This window comes from Macaca fascicularis, chromosome 10, assembly GCF_037993035.2.
Source record: "Macaca fascicularis isolate 582-1 chromosome 10, T2T-MFA8v1.1".
NCBI lineage: Eukaryota > Metazoa > Chordata > Mammalia > Primates > Cercopithecidae > Macaca > Macaca fascicularis.
The window spans coordinates 90,285,381-90,304,817 of NC_088384.1; the positions used below are offsets into that span (position 1 = coordinate 90,285,381).

Sequence of the window (19,437 nt, forward strand, 5' to 3'; positions counted from 1 at the left end):
GTGGTGGGTGAATACCACTACCGAGTTCTAGCTTTGTTTTTGCTTGCCTCCTGATTAACTGTACTGTGGGTTTAAGTGTGCTACTTTCTCTCAGCATCCAATAATCATGGCCTCTCAATTGATTTGTGGTCGCCCAGGGTTCAGAGCAAGAAGTCTTGCTCTATACAAATGTATCCATAAAATATCAGAGCTTGTTGGGCATGAACATCAAACTTTTGTTCTAATATTATGGCTCTGTTTGGGGAAAATTGTAAATCAGAAAGAATGATTTGCAGAAAGAAAGAAAAACTATGGTGTAATTCAAACTCTGGGCAGCCTCTGAATGAAATGCTACTTTCTTTAGAAATATAATAGCTGCCTTAGACATTATGAGGTACACAACTAGTATTTAAGATACTATTTAATATGCCCCATAAATATCTTCAGTGCTCTTCAGGGTCATTGGGATCTCAGAAGATTTGGTTCAGATCCAAACAAATACACGTTCTGTGTTTTAGCTCAGTGTTTTTTTTTTAAAAAGAAGCTGCCACACAGCAAAAAATTGTTTACTTTGTTGGACAAACCAAATCAGTTCTCAAAAAATGACCGGTGCTTATAAAAAGTTATAAATATCCAGTAGTTCCAAAACAAACCACCTGACCAAGGAGGAAGTCAGCTTGTGATTAGTATTTACATTGGACACCAGTTTTGTAATCACTGACTTATGTGCAAACTGGTGCAGAAATTCTATAAACTCTTTGCTGATTTCGATACCTGCTTTTTGTTTCATTTTGTTTTGTTTTGTAAAAATGATAAAACTTCAGAAAATAAAATATCAGTGTTGAATAATTAAAAAAAAAAAAAATACAATTGCAGTGGGCTTGTACAAACTTTCCATGACTTTCCATGCCCTCTTTTCCAGGCTTAGTCAGATTCAGTCACACTTATGCATTTGTAAATTCTTCAGCTCTTAAGGAAGTATAGTAAGTGGCCCTTATAAAATCTTTCTCTGTGTAACTATTTAAGCTGCCCAATGGCACAGTGATGGGGAGGCAAGAATCGGAAATGAGGAATTTGCTATGTTCTGAATGTTTATGCCCTCTCAGATTCAGATGTTGAAATCCTCACTGCCAAGGTGATAGTGTAAGGGGGTGGGGCCTTTTGGAGGTGACTAGGTCATGGTGGCAGAGCCCTCATGAATGAGACTAGTGCCTTTATAAAAGAAGCCCAAGGGGGCCGGGCGCGGTGGCTCAAGCCTGTAATCCCAGCACTTTGGGAGGCCGAGGCGGGTGGATCACGAGGTCAGGAGATCGAGACTATCCTGGCTAACATGGTGAAACCCCGTCTCTACTAAAAATACAAAAAACTAGCCGGGCGTGGTGGCGGGCGCCTGTAGTCTCAGCTACTTGGGAGGCTGAGGCGGGAGAATGGCGTGAACCCGGGAGGCGGAGCTTGCAGTGAGCCGAGATCACGCCACTGCACTCCAGCCTGGGAGACACAGCGAGACTCCGTCTCAAAAAAAAAAAAAAAAAAAAGAAGCCCAAGGGAAACCCCTTCCACTTTGTGAGATTAGAGAGATGATGGCTGTCTATGAAGAAATAGGCCCTCACTAGATATTGAATCTGCCTGCACCTTGATCTTAGACTTCCCAGCCTCCAGAACTGTGAGAAATAAATTTCTGTTATTTAGAAACCACCCAGTCTATGATATTTTGTTATAGTCACCTAAATAGACTAAGACAGGATTCATAGAATTTAAGGATAGCAGGTAGATTCTTTCACTCATTTCACAAATTTTTGTCAAGTTGCTACTCTGTGCCTCATACTCTATACTAAGTCATATAGTCCTATCCTCTTATGAAGGGGGCCTGCCCCTCCACACCTGTGGGTATTTCTCATCAGGTGGGACAAGAGACTGAGAAAAGAAATAAGACACAGAGACAAAGTATAGAGAAAGAACAGTGGGCCCAGGGGACCGGCACTCAGTATATGGAGGACCCGCACTGGCGCCACTCTCTGAGTTCCCTCAGTATTTATTGATTATTATTTTTAATATTTTAGTGAGGGGAGTGTAGCAGGGCAACAGGTGGGGAGAAGGTCAGCAGGGAAACGTGAGCAAAGGAATCTGTATCATGAATAAGTTCAAGGAAAGGTACGTGCCCAGATGTGCATGTAGGCTAGATTTATGTTTTTCTTTACCCAAACATCTCAGTGTAGCAAAGAGCAACAGAGCAGTATTGCTGTCAGTATATCTTGTCTCTAGCCACAGGGCGGTTTTCTCCTATCTTAGAATAGAATGAATGAGAATGGTCGGCTTTACACCGAGACATTCCATTCCCAGGGAGGAGCAGGAGACAGAAACCTTCCTCTCATCTCAACTGCAAAGAGGTCTCCCTCTTTCCCTACTCCTCCTCAGCACAGACCCTTCACGGGTGTCGGGCTGGGGGTGTAAGGTCTTTCCTTTCCCACGAGGCCATATCTCAGGCTGTCTCAGTGGAGGGAAACCTTGGACAATACCCAGGCTTTCTTGGGCAGAGGTCCCTGCGGCTTTCCGCAGAGCATTGTGTCCCTGGTTAATCGAGAATGGAGAATGGCGATGACTTTTACCAGGCATACTGCCTGCAAACATATTGTTAACAAGGCATATCCTACACAGCCCTAAATCCATTAAACTTTGATTCAATACAGCACATGTTTCTGTGAGCACAGGGTTGGAGCTAAAGTTACAGGTTAACAGCATCTCAAAGCAGAAACAATTTTTCTTAGTACAGATCAAAATGGAGTTTCTTATGTCTTCCTTTTCTACATAGACACAGTAACAACCTGATCTCTCTTTCTTTTTTTTTTTTTTGAGACGGAGTCTCGCTCTGTTGCCCAGGCTAGAGTGCAGTGGCACAATCTCAGCTCACTGCAAGCTCTGCCTCTCGAGTTCATGCCATTCTCCTGCCTCAGCCTCCCGAGTAGCTGGGACTACAGGCACCCACCACCATGCCCGGCTAATTTTTTTGTATTTTTAGTAGAGACGGGGTTTCACCATGTTAGCCAGGATGGTCTCGATCTCCTGACCTCGTGATCCACCTGCCTCGCCCTCCCAAAGTGCTGGGATTACAGTTGTGAGCCATCGTGCCCAGCCTGATCTCTCTTTCTTTTCCCTACACTCTTTTTTTTTTTTTTTTTTTTTAAATTTATTTATTTATTGAGACAGAGTCTCGCTCCATTGCCCGGGCTGGAGTGCAATGGCACAATCTCAGCTCACTGCAACCTCCACCTCCTGGGTTCAAGCAATTCTTGAGCTTCAGCCTCCCGAGTAGTAGGCATCCACCATCAAGCCCAGCTAATTTTTGTATTTTTAGTAGAGACGGGGTTTCACCATGTTGGCCAGGCTGGTCTCAAATTCCTGGCCTCAAGTGACTCACCTGCCTCAGCCTCCCAAAGTGCTGGGCTTACAGGCGTGAGTGCCAGGCCCTATCCCCTTATTTTAAAACTGAGAAAGCTGAGACTCAGATGGACCTAGGGTCACACAGCCGTTTAAATGACAGGTTCATCCAGATGATCTTACTCGTGTGTCTGGATTCTTCTTTTTATCCACCACGCTGAAGAGAAACTCATCTTAAGTCCTAAATACTAACTTAACACAGATGATGAATTTAAAAGGAGACTTGTCATCAGAAATATCACAGATCAAGTAACAGTCTTCATCACTGTGGAGTGGAAAGACAGTTGAGAAACCCAGTTACACAGCTACTGCTTGCTGTCAGCATTATTGTCCTGCTTTTTTTGTTTTGTTTTGTTTTTTGAGACAGAGTCTCTTACTCTGTCACCCAGGCTGGAGTGCAGTGGCACAATCTTGGCTCACTACAACCTCTGCCTCCTGGATTCAAGTGATTCTCCTGCCTTAGCCTTCCAAGTAGTTGGGATTACAGGCATGCGCCACCATGCCCAGCTAATTTTTGTATTTTTAGTAGAGATGAGCTTTCACCACGTTGGTCAGGCTGGTCTCGAACTCCTGACCTCAGGTGATCCACTTGCCTCGGCCTCCCAAAGTGCTGGGATTATAGGCGTGAGCCACAGTGCCCGGCCTAGCATCATTGTCCTGTATTAATAGCAGGGAGTGTTTCTCTGATGAGTAGTAACAGCAACGAGGTCTGTACAGATCCACAAACCTTTACCTGTAATTGCAAAATCCCAACACCCTGAAAACTATAAGGTTTTGTTCCTCCTTTGGCAACTCATTTGGCAGCAAAATCTGAACTTATCTGAAGATATTTGGCAACAAAATGCGTCCTGAATTGATGTGAATCAATTCATAGTCTGTATTCATCCTGCCTATTATGAAGATCCGTGCCTTTTTGCTATAGAAGCATTAAGATTTTTATTATAGGGCTTTCCCAGACCCTTATATGTGGTTTAATATAATATATAGATGATACTACTTTTCTAACATTCACAAAGTTCTGAATTCTAAAAAATATCTGACCCCAAGGGTCCTAATACAACTAAACATTATGGACCTGTATTACATTTAGAATATACATATCCCTCCAGAACTGAGGTAGGGAATACTGGTCTTTAACTCTCTCCCTATAATACCTAAATAAGATTTACTCCACTGAGACTTCACCAATCCAAGACTCAGTCCAATTGTATGGTTCTACCAGGAGAACTGTTTTGCCAGGGGTTGGTCTGTCTTAAACTAACCCCTAGGATTCACTTGTCGTGAGTTAGGCTGGGGATTTGACCTGGTGAGATCTCCTGCCTGCCCATTGTGCAGTGACTAGTGTTTACATTAGGCTTGTGGCTGCTCTGATGGTGAAGTGAGCTTGTACCTACATTATCAAGTGTTCATAGCAAGTGATCAGTGTGGACTTTGGTCCCATGGATATTGGCCTCTGGTCATGAGCTGTCCCACTACTCCTTAGACTTGTAATACTGAATTGGACTGTTGATTCAGTCCCCTCATTCTCAATCCTGTTCCTGGGTCTAAGTTAATCTTCCCCAAACTCCTGCCACCTTTTTCTTTCTTCTTTTCTTTTCTGGTACGATCACAGCTCACTACAGCCTCAACCTCCCAGGTTCAAGCAATCCTCCCTCCCACCTCACCCTCCCAAGTGGCTGGGACCACAGGTGTGTACTATCACACCTGTGGGCGGCCAGCCACCCAGGTGCCATGGCAAGAGACTGAGGGCACAAGCTGTTCCAGTATAATAAAGAAAATATATAGAATAAGAATAGTTACACTAGAAATAGATTATAGATATGATTATATATGAATATCATTAATCATTAGTTTGTAGCATTCCTCTTTATTCCAATATTATGATAATCTTTGTTCTACAATTATAACCTAGGAAAGGCCGGGCCATACAGAGATAGGAGCTGAAGGGACACGGTGAGAAAGTGACCAGAAGACGAGTATAAGCCCTCTGTCACACCTGGACAAAGCCACTAGAGGGCTCCCTGGTCTAGCAGTAATGCCAGCGCCTGGGAAGGCACCTGTTACCTAGCGGTCCTTGGTCTAGTGATAGCGTCAGTGCCTGGGGAAGGCACCAGTTACTCAGCAGACTGGGAAAGGGACTCTCCCTTTCCCCGGGGGAGTTAGAGAAGACTCTGCTCCACCATCTCTTGTGGAAGGCCTGACATCAGTCAGGCCTGCCCACAGCCATCCGGAGGACTGACTATCTCCCTGTGATGCTGTGCTTCAGTGGTCATGCTGCTGGTCTGCTTTCATATTCCACCCTGTACACCTGGCTCCACCTTCTAGATAGCAGTAGCAGAATTAGTGAAAGTACTAAAGTCTTTGAAATGTATAGAAGAAATAATGGCACAAGCTGTCCTCTCTGTCTCTCTGCCTCGGCTGCCAAACAGGGAAGGGCCCCCTGTCTGGTGGACACATGACTCGTGTGACCTTACCTATCATTGGAGATGGCCCACACTCCTTACCCTGCCCCCTTGTCTTGTATCCCATAAATAACAGCGCAGCCAGGCATTCAGGGCCACTACCAGTCTCTGCGCCTTGGTGGTAGTGGTCCCCCAGACCCAGCTGTCTTTTCTTCTATCTCTTTGTCTTGTGTCTTTATTTCTACAATCTCTCGTCTCCGCACATGAGGAGAAAAACCCCACAGAGCGTTAGCCACCATGCCTGGCCTCTTTTTCTAATTCAGATTTTCTGGCCACTCTCACTTCTTTGCAGAAATTCCCATTACAGTTTTTGGCCCATGAGTATATTATTTATGGTAAGGAAAACCCAAAGACATAAAATAACTGCACATACCGCCTCCCAATTAATAACATGCCTCTTGTAACTTGCCTTAATCGAGCTTATTTGTTCTTGTTTTTGAGACAGAGTATCACTCTGTCGCCCAGGCTGGAGTGCAATGGCACAATCATGGCTCACTGTAGCCTCAACTTCCTGGGGTCAGGTGATTCTCCCACCTCAGCCACCCGAGTAGCTGGGACCACAGTCTTGTGCCACCACTCCCGGCTAAGAGCCTTTTGTTAATCAGAGCTTCTCCCTACCACATTCCACCACATCCTCATCCTTTACTTTCCTTGTTTTTTAAAGTTGAATTTCTTTCTTTCTTTCTTTCTTTTTTTTTTTTTTTTGGAGACAGTTTCTTTCACCCAGGCTGGAAGTGGCATGATCTCAGCTCACTGCAACCTCCTAGCCCTGGGTTCAGGCAATTCTCCTGCCTCAGCCTCCTGAGTAGGTAGACTTATAGGCACCTACCTACTCAGGAGGCCACCGCCTAGCTAATTTTTGTATTTTTAGTAGAAACGGGGTTTCGCCATGTTGGCCAGGCTGGTCTCGAAATCCTGACCTCAGGTGATCCATTCGCTGCGGCCTCCCAAAGTGCTGGGATTACAGGCGTGAGCCACTGGCCCAGCCGGGTTGAATTTATTTCTGATTTGCCTTCCTAATTAATACCCATTAAAGCTAGATGCTGTATTTGAAACATGGTCTTTTTAGCAACAATCAGAAGCTAAAAATTAAATACAATATTGCTTTTGGAAGAGGTCAATGATACAGAATAAAAATTTTAAATATATATTTAATTTTATGTAACTAAAATATTATCTAGTTTACAAATATTTCATATTTATATTCCAAATGTTACTGTATTGAATCTTTATGAATTCTAGACAGCATGGTATAATAATGTTTCAAAACATTATGATAACTATTCATGATGTAGATTTTTCCTCTGCATCCACAATCCAAGCTTACCAGTCCTAGCTCTTGTCTCACTAGGACCCAGTCCTGTACTAAAACAAATCTGAAATCTGATAAATTAATGAGAAATATTATCGGCACATTAGCCTTTTAATAAATGTCATCAATATCTTCACCTGAAGAAATAGTTGGACTGGGTGCAGTGGCTCACACTTGTAGCCCCAGCACTTTGGGAGGCCAAGGCAGGCGGATCACTTGAGGTCAGGAGTTTGAGACCAGCTTGGCCAACATGGTGAAACCTTGTCTCTACAAAAAATACAAAAATTAGCCGGGCGTGGTGGTGGGCACCTGTAGTCCCAGCTACTCGGGAGGCTGAAGCAGAAGAATTACTTGAATCCAGGAGGCGGAGGTTGCAGTGAGCCAAGATCACACCACTGCACTCCAGGCTGGACAACAGAGTGAGATTCCATCTTAAAAAAGAAAAGAAATAGTTAAGTGGTCCACTGGTTAATAGATATTGATGGAGCAAACATGATGTTCTTGTTCCAATCCGTCATGATTCTTACAATCTAGATGGGGTTGGCAAACTTTTTCTGTAAAAGGCCAGATAGTAAATATTTTATGCTTTGTGGACCATATAGGGTCTCTGTTGGATATTCTTTTTTTTTTTTTTTTTTTTTTTTTTTTTTTTTTGAGACGGAGTCTCGCTCTGCCGCCCAGGCTGGAGTGCAGTGGCCGGATCTCAGCTCACTGCAAGCTCCGCCTCCCGGGTTCACGCCATTCTCCTGCCTCAGCCTCCCGAGTAGTTGGGACTACAGGCGCCCGCCACCACGCCCGGCTAGTTTTTTGTATTTTTTAGTAGAGACGGGGTTTCACCGTGTTAGCCAGGATGGTCTCGATCTCCTGACCTCGTGATCCGCCCGTCTCGGCCTCCCAAAGTGCTGGGATTACAGGCTCTTTTTTTTTTTAATAGCATCATTTTAAAATGTTAAAACTGTTCTTACTTCCCAGACTGGATAAATGCCATATGAAATGTGAGAAGGGCAAATGAGTACCGTAGTCACTAAGGGCTTTGATGACCATTGACAAATGATAAGTAAATAAATGTTTGTATAGCAAGCTAAGCATTGCAATTGGTGGGAAAGGACAAGCATCATATGGGGACCAGGAAGTAGCCAAGCTTGGTCAGAATTCATTGCTTCCTGTGAGAAAATATAAAGCTGGAAAGGATGGTGGAGAGCCCCTGTCATTCAGGAGTTAATATCCTAAAAAGGGGAATGCCATATATATATAAAATATATACACACAAATGAACAAATATGGCCAAGTGGTGGCTCACTTTGGGAGGCTGAGGTGGGAGGATCACTTGAGCCCAGGAGCTCAAGGCCAACTTGGGTAATAGAGTGAGCCCTCCTCTCTACAAAAAAAAAAAAAATTTAATTAGCCAGGCATGTGGGCACATGCCTGTAGTGCCAGCTACTCAGGAAGATGAGGTGGGAGGATGGCTTGAACGTGGGAGGTTGAGGCTGCAGTGGCCCAAGATCGTGCCACTGCACTCCAGCCTGGGTGACAGGGTGAGACTCTGTCTCAAAACAAACAATGACAACAGAAAAAAAACTATACGAGCTTGAGTTAGAAAATATAGGCCAGGTGCAGTGGCAGTGGCTGGCAGATCACTTCAGGCCAGGAGTTTGAGACCAGCCTGGCCAACATGGTGAAACCCCATCTCTACTAAAAATACAAAAATTAGCCAGGTGTGGTGGTGGGCACCTGTAATCCCAGCTACTCCAGAGGCTGAGGAAGAAGAATCGCTTGAAGCTGGGAGGCAGAGGTTGCAGTGGGCCAAGATCGTGCCACTGCACTCTAGTCTGGCTGACAGAGCAAGACTCTGTCTCAAAAAAAATAAAAAGAGTTAGAAAATATAAAATGCTTAGCCTGGCCAAAGTGGTAAAACCCCGTCTCTACCAAAAAATACAAAAATTAGCCTGGCTTAGTGGTGGGTGCCTGTAGCCCTAGCTACTCAGGAGGCTGAGGTAGGAGAATTGCTTGTACCTGGGAGGTGGAGGTTGTAGTGAGCTGAGACTGTGCCACTGCACTCCAGCCTGGGCAACAAGAGTGAGACTCCATCTTAAAAAAAAAAAAAAAAAATCCAGCTAGCAAATAAATAAATACATAAATCCAGGTGGCCTATGTTGACAGGTCCATCCTCCTGCCACAAACTATACCTGCATTCGTTCTCTCTGGGTTTGGGAATCTAGGGTATGAGCCAACATATATGCTTGTCTGAAGGAGCCACTTACCTCTGCATCTTTCTCACTGATTCTTAATTTATTAGCCTTATTCTGTGCACCTTAATAAAACCTCTGCTACTGTGAGGCCCTACTGGGGGCCCTTCAACAACTCTGCCCAGGCCTAGGGTCTCCTGGGGCCACAGACATTAAAAAAACCAGAAGCAGCCAACACACCACCCTCTGGACAGCAGAGACCAGTGCAATGCATTCCTTTTATCTTTGCTCCAATCTCCTTCTGTTCCTAGTCTTTCTTCCTCTTCCCATCTCTCTTCTCTCTTCTTCCCTCATCAATTCCCCTTCCCCATCCTAGGCCTTGCTAACCCTCCGACTCCACCAGGACACTTGCCTAACACAGTCACAACACCAGCCCAAAGAAGCACAAAGAAAGCAGGAAGGCCTCTTACCATTACCCCGACCCACCCATCTGACCACCTTCTCTGTCCCACTCAGGCCTCCTGGGATGGATGTCACCCGCCTACTCCTGGCCACCCTGCTGGTCTTCCTCTGCTTCTTCACTGCCTACAGCCACCCGCCACCTGAGGAGAAGCTCCGAGATGACAGGAGCCTGAGAAGCAACTCCTCTGTGAACCTCCTGGACTTCCCTTCTGTCTCTATTGTGGGTAAGTCACCTAGCCTCCGGGCTCTGGCCCAGCAGAGGGGCTGCAGGAAATCAAGCATGCTTCCCGGGGTGCTACCAGGACCCACCGCCATGGACAGCTCCTTCTTGCTCGTTCCACGAAATAATCCTGGGAGAATAGTGTCCCTTGACCCATTTGGTTTGGGAAAGTCCTGCATGCTACCAATCTAATATGCAGCTTAGCATATGGTAGAGCCTCTGAAAGGCCTGAAGTGAAGACACTTGCTAAACTTTGTTTAATGTAGCATTTCTGAAACTTAATCACAGAACTCCTGTCAACAGTAACAAACTTCAAAATGCTCCAGAACATATGCAAGACTAGGATGGACCAGCCCTGTCATGTCAGAGTTGGGAATGATGACTCAGGGGAAAATATGAGGGGCCTTGGAGATCTGGTTTGACTTCACCTGATAATAATCATAGGCATACTGTGTGGTAGGCACTGTGAGGCGAGTATGGTCTTTATTTGTATTTCACAGTTGAGGAACTTTAGGCTTAGGAGAGTTAAGTAACTAGCATGGATCACACAGTTTTTAACTGGCAAAGCCAGAATTCAAAATCAGATGCTTAACTCCAGAACCTAAGCTCAAAACTAATATCCCTTACTACCTTGCCTTTTGCTAGGAAAAGAGGATATCTGAGGCTGGGTGAGGTGGCTCATGCCTGTAATCCCAGCACTTTGGGAAGCTGAGGCATGAGGATTGTTTGAGCCTAGGAGTTCAAGACCAGACTGAGTGATATACAGAGACCCTGTCTCTATGGAAAAATTTAAAAACTAGCAAGGCATGGTGGCATGTACCTGTAATCCCAGCACTTTGGTAGGCTAAGGTGGGCAGATCTCTTGAGCTCAGGTGTTCAAGACCAGCCTGGTCAACAGGGTGAAACCCCATCTCTACTAAAAATACAAAAATTAACCAGGCATGGTGGCGTGCGCTTGTAGTCCTAGCTACTTGGGAGGCTGAGGCAGGAGAATCACTTGAGCCCAGGAGTTTGAGCCTACAATGATTGTGAGCCATGATTGTGCCACTGCACTCCAGCCTGGGTGACAGAGTGAGACCCTGTCTCAAAAACAAGCAAACAAAAACTAGCCGGGAATGGTGGTGTATGCCTATGGTTCCAGCTATTTGGGAGGCTGAGGCAGGAGGATTGCTTGAGCTCAGGAGGTTGAGACTGTAGTGAGCTGTGATCACACCATTGCACTCCAGCCTGGGTGACAGACTCTGTCTCAAAAAAGAAATTTTTAAATAAATAAATAAATAATCGGCCAGTCACAGTAGTTCACACCTATAATCCCAGCACTTTGGGAGGCCGAGGTGGGCAGATCACCTGAGGTCAAGAGTTTGAAACCAGCCTGGCCAACATGGCAAAACCCCATCTCTACTAAAAATACAAAAATTAGCCAGGCGTGGTGGTGCACACCTATAATCCCAGCTACTTGGGAGGCTGAGGCAGGAGAATCACTTGAACTCAGGAGAGAGAGGTTATAGTGAGCTGAGATTGCACCACTGCACTCCAGCCTGGGTGACAGAGTGAGATTCTGTCTCAAAAGAAAAAAAAAAAAAGAAGAAGAAGAAGAAAAAGAAAGAAAAGAGGATATTCTACACATATCAGACAGGGAAGTGGAGGAACATCAACATTTATTTCTCTTCAGTGTAACAGACTTTTCACTTTATAAGCAGACTTCATTTATCCTCAAGATAATACTGCAAGGTAGATATTATGGAATCTTTTGTGCAGATGAAAAAACTGAGTCTCATGGAAGATAAGTAAGTTACCGACAGCCACATAGTCATTATATTGGCAGAGTCAGGATTCAAATCAGGTCCTCCTGGCTCCAAAGCTCTGAGGAATGGAAAATAGGAAACACAGGTGCATCTGTGTGCAAGACGGGAGTCCATTTTCTGAGTATCACAATGTTCCTGCACCTGCCACAATGGAGATGAAGGAAGAGGCACTTGGGGTGACTCTGAGTGGCCCAGGCTCACCTAGGTCGAGGGACCAGGCCCCACAAGAGCACCACAGGCAGATCCCAGTGCCTGCTTGGACATCCCATTTGCCTTCCCTCAGAGGACACGTTGCTATCAGTGCCTGGCTCCAGGTCACCATCCGGGCTGGCAAGAACCTACTGGCTTGAGTCCTACAGTGTGATTCATCCGGCACGCTGCTTCTCCTCTCCCCCACCTGGCAACTTCCCGAGCCCCTCTGCCCCTCTCACTTCACTGCAACTCAACGTCCTCAGAAACATCTGACTCTCCTCCTTTTGTCTCTCTTTGAAGCACTGAACAAGAATTCCAAACAGATCAGCAGAAAAGAAGCAGAAAAGAAGAGATCTTCCAAGGTAAGGGCAGGGAAGTTCTGGGAGTTCTCACTGTTGGGGTGAGACTGGACTTACAGAAGGAGGACCCCCAAGCTCTGGCTGGGAACTAAATGAGAGATTTTTCAGGCCTCTATTAACAAAAGAAACTGAAAGCTACTAAAGACTTCCTGGCTTCAGCTCTGAGCCAGACACCCACAGAAGCCCAGGGAGCTGAAGTCCACTGAGCAAAATAGATTATGAAAAGCAGCTTCCTCTTCTAGTTAGCCCCTGCCTGAAATTTCACCATCACTCATACTTTTGGATGAATGTGGTGTTTCCGAAACCTCATTTCAGAACCACATTTACAACTTTTGCCACATCTGAGTTCCACCTATTTATTTAACATATTTATTTAAAATTAAAACTTAGGCCGGATGCGGTGGCTCACGCCTGTAATCCCAGCACTTTGGGATGCCAAGATGGGCAGATCAACTGAGGTCAGGAGTTTGAGACTAGCCTGGCCAACATGGCGAAACCCCGTCTCTACTAAAAATACAAAAATTAGCCAGGCGTGGTGGTGGGCACCTGTAATCCCAGCTACTTGGGAGGCTGAGGCAGGAGAATTGCTTGTACCCGGGAGATTGAGGTTGCAGTGAGCCTGAGCCATTGCACTCCAGCCTGGGTGACAAGAGTGAAACTCTGTCTCAAAACAACAACAAAAAAAATTAAAACTTAAAAAATACAATTGACTCTTGAACAACATGGGTTTGAACTCATGGGTCCACTTATACATTGATTATTTTATTTATTTTCTCTTTTTTTTTTTTTTGAGATGGAGTCTCGCTCTGTCACCCAGGCTGGAGTGCAGTGGCGTGATCCCAGCTCACTGTAGGCTCCGCCTCCCAGGTTCACGCCATTCTCCTGCCTCAGCCTCCCAGATGCCCACCATCACGCCTGGATAATTTTTTTATATATTTAGTAGAGATGGGGTTTCACCATGTTAGCCAGGATGGTCTCGATCTCCTGACCTTGTGATCTGCCCACCTCAGCCTCCCAGAGTGCTGGGATTACAGGCGTGAGCCACTGTGCCCAGCCTTCTTTTTTTTTTTTTTTTTTTTTTTGAGATGGAGTTTTCAGTTTTCACTCTTGTTGCCCAGGCCAGAGTTCGGTAGCGTGATCTTGGCTCACTGCAACCCTCACCTGGCGAGTTCAAGCAATTATCATGCCTCAGTCTCTCGAGTAGCTGGGATTATAGGCACATGCCACCATGCCCAGCTAATGTTTTTGTATTTTTAGTAGAGATGGGGTTTTGCCAAGTTTGCCAGGCTGGTCTCAAACTCCTGACCTCAGGTGATCTGCCTGCCTCAGCCTACCAAAGTGCTAGGATTACAGGGGTGAGCCACCATGCCCAGCTGATTTTTTAAATCGGAAAAAATTTTTTAAAGACTGACAATTAGGAAAAAACAGGTGAATCTTATTACCTAGAAATATTTTTTAAAATGAAAAAAAAGTATGTCATTAATGCATAAAATATATGTAGATACTAGTCTATTTTACCACTTGCTACCATAAAATATACATAAATCTATTATAAAAAATTAAAATTGCCCAAAACATATACAATACACAGACAGTACATGATGCCATTCAAAATAGAAATATAACTAAATGTAAAGATGCAGTATTAAATCATAACTACATAAACAACTGTAGTACATACTGTACTACCATCATAATTGTGAAGCTACCTCCTGTTGCCACTGCAGCGTGCTCTGGTGTTGTGAGTACGTGCTTAAAACGCTCTGTGAGCTAATCATCTCTGCACAAGGAGTCTCACCAGTAAATCACATATTGCAGTAAAATGTGATCCCTCAAGGTTCTCGTGTATTTTTCTTTTTTTTTTTTTTTTTTTTTTTGAGACGGAGTCTGGCTCTGTCACCCAGGCTGGAGTGCAGTGGCCGGATCTCAGCTCACTGCAAGCTCCGCCTCCCGGGTTTACGCCATTCTCCTGCCTCAGCCTCCTGAGTAGCTGGGACTACAGGCGGCCGCCACCTCGCCCGGCTAGTTTTTTGTATTTTTTAGTAGAGACGGGGTTTCACGGTTTCACCGTGTTAGCCAGGATGGTCTCGATCTCCTGACCTCGTGATCCACCCGTCTCGGCCTCCCAAAGTGCTGGGATTACAGGCTTGAGCCACCGCGCCCGGCCGGTTCTCGTGTATTTTTCAATGTGTTTAATGCAATATTGTAAGCCTTGAGTAGTACCAAGGGCCCATACTAGGTGCTACTAGTGATTCTGGAAGTGTTCCCAAGAAGCAGAGAAGAGTCATGACATTACAAGAAAAAGTTGCTTGAATTGCTTGATTCAAGCAAAAAGGCAGATTAGAAAGTGTTAGAACAGCACTAAGGACATGTTAGCACCAAATTAGCCCTTTCAAGTTGAAAAAGATTGAAAAAAGAATGCTTTCTCATTGTATAATTCAGGGTCGTTTAACATTAACGTTCCACCTAAAATCATACCACCGTTAACACAGGTTCCCACTTTGGGAAACACTGGACTGAGGCATTGCTGAAATGCACACCTTATTCCTGTCTTAGTGTGCCTCAGTTTATCATATCAACTGTAACCAGAGCGAGGAGCACTGGATTAGGTATCAGGAGGCAGGATCTGGTACTGTGTGATCTTGGAAGTCCCTGCTCTTCTCTGGGCCTATTTTTTTGGCTGTAAAGTGAACAAGCAAGATGAGATTATTGACAGATAAAAATATATAACTGACAAATATATTTATATGCTAAGCACTGGGAACATAGCAGTGAAAAAGAAAGATATATCCTATCCCTGCTCTCATGGAGTTTACATTCTTGTGGACAAAACAGGTGAACAGCAAGTATATCAATAAATAGGTAAATAAATTCAGATGATAAAGAGTGCGAAGAAATTACAGCACGGTAATGAGAGTGAAGGGAAGAGTGGTCTGGGAAGGCCTCTCTGAGGAAGCAGTATTTAAATAGACTGAAAATTCAGTAACCTAGAGCAGCAGCGTCCAATAGAAATACAATGTGAGGCCGGGCGCAGTGGCTCACGGCTATAATACCAGCACTTTGGGAGGCCGAGGCGGGCGGATCACCTGAGGTCAGGAGTTCGAGACCACCCTGGCCAACATGGTGAAGCCCCGTCTCTACTAAAAGTACAAAAATTAGCCGGGCATAGTGGCGCATACCTGTAATCCCAGCTACTCAGGAGGCTGAGGCAGGAGAATCACTTGAACCCAGGAGGCGGAGGTTGTGGTGAGCCAAGATCGCACCATTGTACTCCAGCCTGGGTGACAAGAATGAAACTGGCTCTCAAAAAAACAAAGGCTACTCAGGAGGCTGAGGCAGGAGAATGGCATGAACCCGGGAGGCGGAGCTTGCAGTGAGCCGAGATGGCGCCAGTATACTCCAGCCTGGGCGACAGAGCAAGACTCCCTCTCAAAAAAAAGAAAAAAAAAGCAAAGAACTGTGATGTGAGCTACATAATAATTTTAAATTTGCTTATAGCCACTTTTTTTTTTTTTTTTGAGATGGAGTTTTGCTCTTGTTGCCCAGGCTGGAGTGCAATGGCACAATCTCGGCTCACTGCAGCCTCCGCCTCCCGGGTTCAAGCAATTCTCCTGCCTCAGTCTCCCGAGTAGCTGGGATTACAGGCATGTGCCACCACGCCAGGCTAATTTTTGTATTTTTAGTAGAGATGGGTTTCTCCATGTCGGTCAGGCTGGTCCCGAACTCCCGACCTCAGGTGATCCATTCACTTCGGTCTCCCAAAGTGCTGGGATTACAGGCATGAGCCACCACACCGAGTTGACAACCACATTTTTAAAAAGAAAAAAAAAAAAAAAACAGCTGCAATTAATTGTAATATTTTATTTAACCCAGTATACTCAAAATGTTAACATTTCAATATGTGATTAATTTAAAAAGTTATTGAAATAATTTATTCTTTTCATTGTACTAAATCTTTGAAATCTGGTGCATAGTTTACAGTACAGCACATCTCATCCCAATGCTCAGTTTTGACAAGCATGAAATGGAGCTCTAACTAAAAAGTTGTGTTTAAGGGGAAAAATATTTTTATATTGCTTCAGTTTTACATTTTACATTTCAATTAATTAAAATTAAATTTGAAAATTCAGTTTCTAGGTCGCACTAAACACATTTCACATACTCAGTAGCCACATATGACCACTGGCTACCTGTATCGAAGGTACAAAACCCAACGGCTATTTCCTTCCCAGGAAAGGAAGCAGCAAGCTATGACAGCAGTGTCCAAGACAGCTCCTGCTGGGTTCCCGCAGCAGGAACTCACCTGCTGCACTCGGTGCACAGTGGGGCAGCAAAGTTAACACGGGTTGGAGAGGCAGGCAAGGGCCAAATCTCAAAGGCCAAAAGAAAGTTCATGTTTCCTTTTAAGTTGAAAGAGAGACCACTTAGACTGGGCATGGTGGTTCACGCCTGTAATGTAATCCCAGCACTTTGGGAGGCCAAGGCGGGTGGATCACCTGAAGTCAGGAGTTCGAGACCACCCTGGCCAACATGGTGAAGCCACGTCTCTACTAAAAATACAAATATTAGCCGGGCGTAGTGGCGCATACCTATAATCCCAGGTACTCAGGAGGCTGAGGCAGGAGAATCACTTGAACCCAGGAGGCGGAGGTTGTGGTGAGCCAAGATCGCACCATTGTACTCCAGCCTGGATGACAAGAATGAAACTGGCTCTCAAAAAAACAAAGGCTACTCAGGAGGCTGAGGCAGGAGAATGGCGTGAACCCGGGAGGCGGAGCTTGCAGTGAGCCGAGATGGCGCCACTGTACTCCAGCCTGGGCGACAGAGCAAGACTCCCTCTCAAAAAAAGAAAAGAAAAAAATTAGCAAAGAACTGTGATGTGAGCTACATAATAATTTTAAATTTGCTTATAGCCACTTTTTTTTTTTTTTTTTGAGATGGAGTTTTGCTCTTGTTGCCCAGGCTGGAGTGCAATGGCACAATCTCGGCTCACTGCAGCCTCCGCCTCCCGGGTTCAAGCAATTCTCCTGCCTCAGTCTCCCGAGTAGCTGGGATTACAGGCATGTGCCACCACGCCAGGCTAATTTTTGTATTTTTAGTAGAGATGGGTTTCTCCATGTCGGTCAGGCTGGTCCCGAACTCCCGACCTCAGGTGATCCATTCGCTTCGGTCTCCCAAAGTGCTGGGATTACAGGCATGAGCCACCACACCGAGTTGACAACCACATTTTTAAAAAGAAAAAAAAAAAAAAAAAAAAAGCTGCAATTAATTGTAATATTTTATTTAACCCAGTATACTCAAAATGTTAACATTTCAATATGTGATTAATTTAAAAAGTTATTGAAATAATTTATTCTTTTCGTTGTGCTAAATCTTTGAAATCTGGTGCATAGTTTACAGTACAGCACATCTCATCCCAGTGCTCAGTTTTGACAAGCATGAAATGGAGCTCTAACTAAAAAGTTGTGTTTAAGGGGAAAAATATTTTTATATTGCTTCAGTTTTACATTTTACATTTCAATTAATTAAAATTAAATTTGAAAATTCAGTTTCTAGGTCGCACTAAACACATTTCACGTACTCAGTAGCCACATATGACCACTGGCTACCTGTATGGAAGGTACAAAACCCAACGGCTATTTCCTTCCCAAGAAAGGAAGCAGCAAGCTATGACAGCAGTGTCCAAGACAGCTCCTGCTGGGTTCCCGCAGCAGGAACTCACCTGCTGCACTCGGTGCACAGTGGGGCAGCAAAGTTAACACGGGTTGGAGAGGCAGGCAAGGGCCAAATCTCAAAGGCCAAAAGAAAGTTCATGTTTCCTTTTAAGTTAAAAGAGAGACCACTTAGACCGGGCACGGTGGCTCACGCCTGTAATGTAATCCCAGCACTTTGGGAGGCCGAGGCAGGCAGATCCCTTGAGCCCAGGAGTTTGAGACCAACCTGGACAATAAGTGAGACCTGTCTATAAAAAACAGAAAATGAAAATAAAAATAAAATTAGCCAAGCGTGGTGGCGCACACATGTGGTCCCAGCTACTTGGGAGGCTGAAGTGGCAGAATCGCCTGAACCCAGGAACAGTGAGCCCAGATCGCGCCACTGCAGTCCAGCCTGGGTGACAGAGTGAAACTCTGTCTAAAAAAACAAAACAAAACAAAAAGTAGGGAGAAGAGGGCCAGGGCCAGCCAAGAGCCAGGTCAGTCTGGATGGGGATGGAGGTGAAGGAATCAGACTGGGGGAGCGGGCGGTGGGCGGTGGGCAATCGGGCGGGGAAACCTCTGGTCCGGGACCTCCCTAGCCCGAGGAGCTCCCAGGCACAGGTGAGGACGCGAGGGGCTGGCGTGGCCGGCTCATAAAGCCCCGGCGTTTCCCACGCAGAAGGAGGCTTCGATGAAGAAAGTGGCGCGGCCCCGGACCCCCCTCTCTGCGCCCTGCGTGGCCACCCGCGACAGCTGCAAGCCGCCTGCACCCGCCTGTTGCGACCCGTGCGCCTCCTGCCAGTGCCGCTTCTTCCGCAGTGCCTGTTCCTGCCGCGTGCTCAGCCTCAACTGCTGAGCGCGCCCTCTCCCGGCCGCGGGCGGGCATGGCTTTGGGGACGCGGGGCGCTTTTCGGGCGGGTGATCTCTAACAGGGCGGCTTCCCAGGACTGGGGGCGGGCGGAGGTTGCAGGAGGTGGGAGTTCAGGGAGACCTGGCTTGGGCTAAACTCGAAATACAATATATATAGGCTGCTCGAAGGTGTGCTGCTGTTTCTGTAAAGGTCCCGAAAGTTCTCGATGCCTTCGCCACAGAGTCAAGCGGACTGCGCACGCGCTGCTCTCCAGGGGCTCAGGACACCCGGGCGCCCCAGCCCTCAAAGCTGCACTCCCAGTCAACGCTGCTCCCGCCCTGGGGGTTGGGAACGAGGCTACCGCCCCTACCATTAAACCGGGGAACACCCGAGGCTGCCTCCAAAACCAGGGAATTCAGACCAGCCAGGCAGAAAGGAACCGCCTTTAAGTCTTAACACATTTCCTCCTAGGTGCTCCC

General features: G+C 45.8%; 1 protein-coding gene across 4 annotated transcripts in view; it reads left to right on the forward strand.

The window, feature by feature from the left end:
* Window positions 1–19,145, forward strand: part of ASIP (agouti signaling protein) — a 79,013-nt gene extending 59,868 nt beyond the window's left edge. For all 4 annotated transcript variants that reach the window (XM_005568758.4, XM_065523011.2, XM_065523010.1 and 1 more), the window contains exons 2-4: window positions 9,891–10,060; window positions 12,354–12,415; window positions 18,788–19,145. In XM_005568758.4, coding sequence (XP_005568815.1) covers window positions 9,901–10,060; window positions 12,354–12,415; window positions 18,788–18,964 — 399 coding nt within the window. In that variant the 5' untranslated portion in view covers window positions 9,891–9,900 and the 3' untranslated portion in view covers window positions 18,965–19,145. The remainder of the gene's footprint in view (window positions 1–9,890; window positions 10,061–12,353; window positions 12,416–18,787) is intronic.
* Window positions 19,146–19,437: the final 292 nt, after the last annotated feature.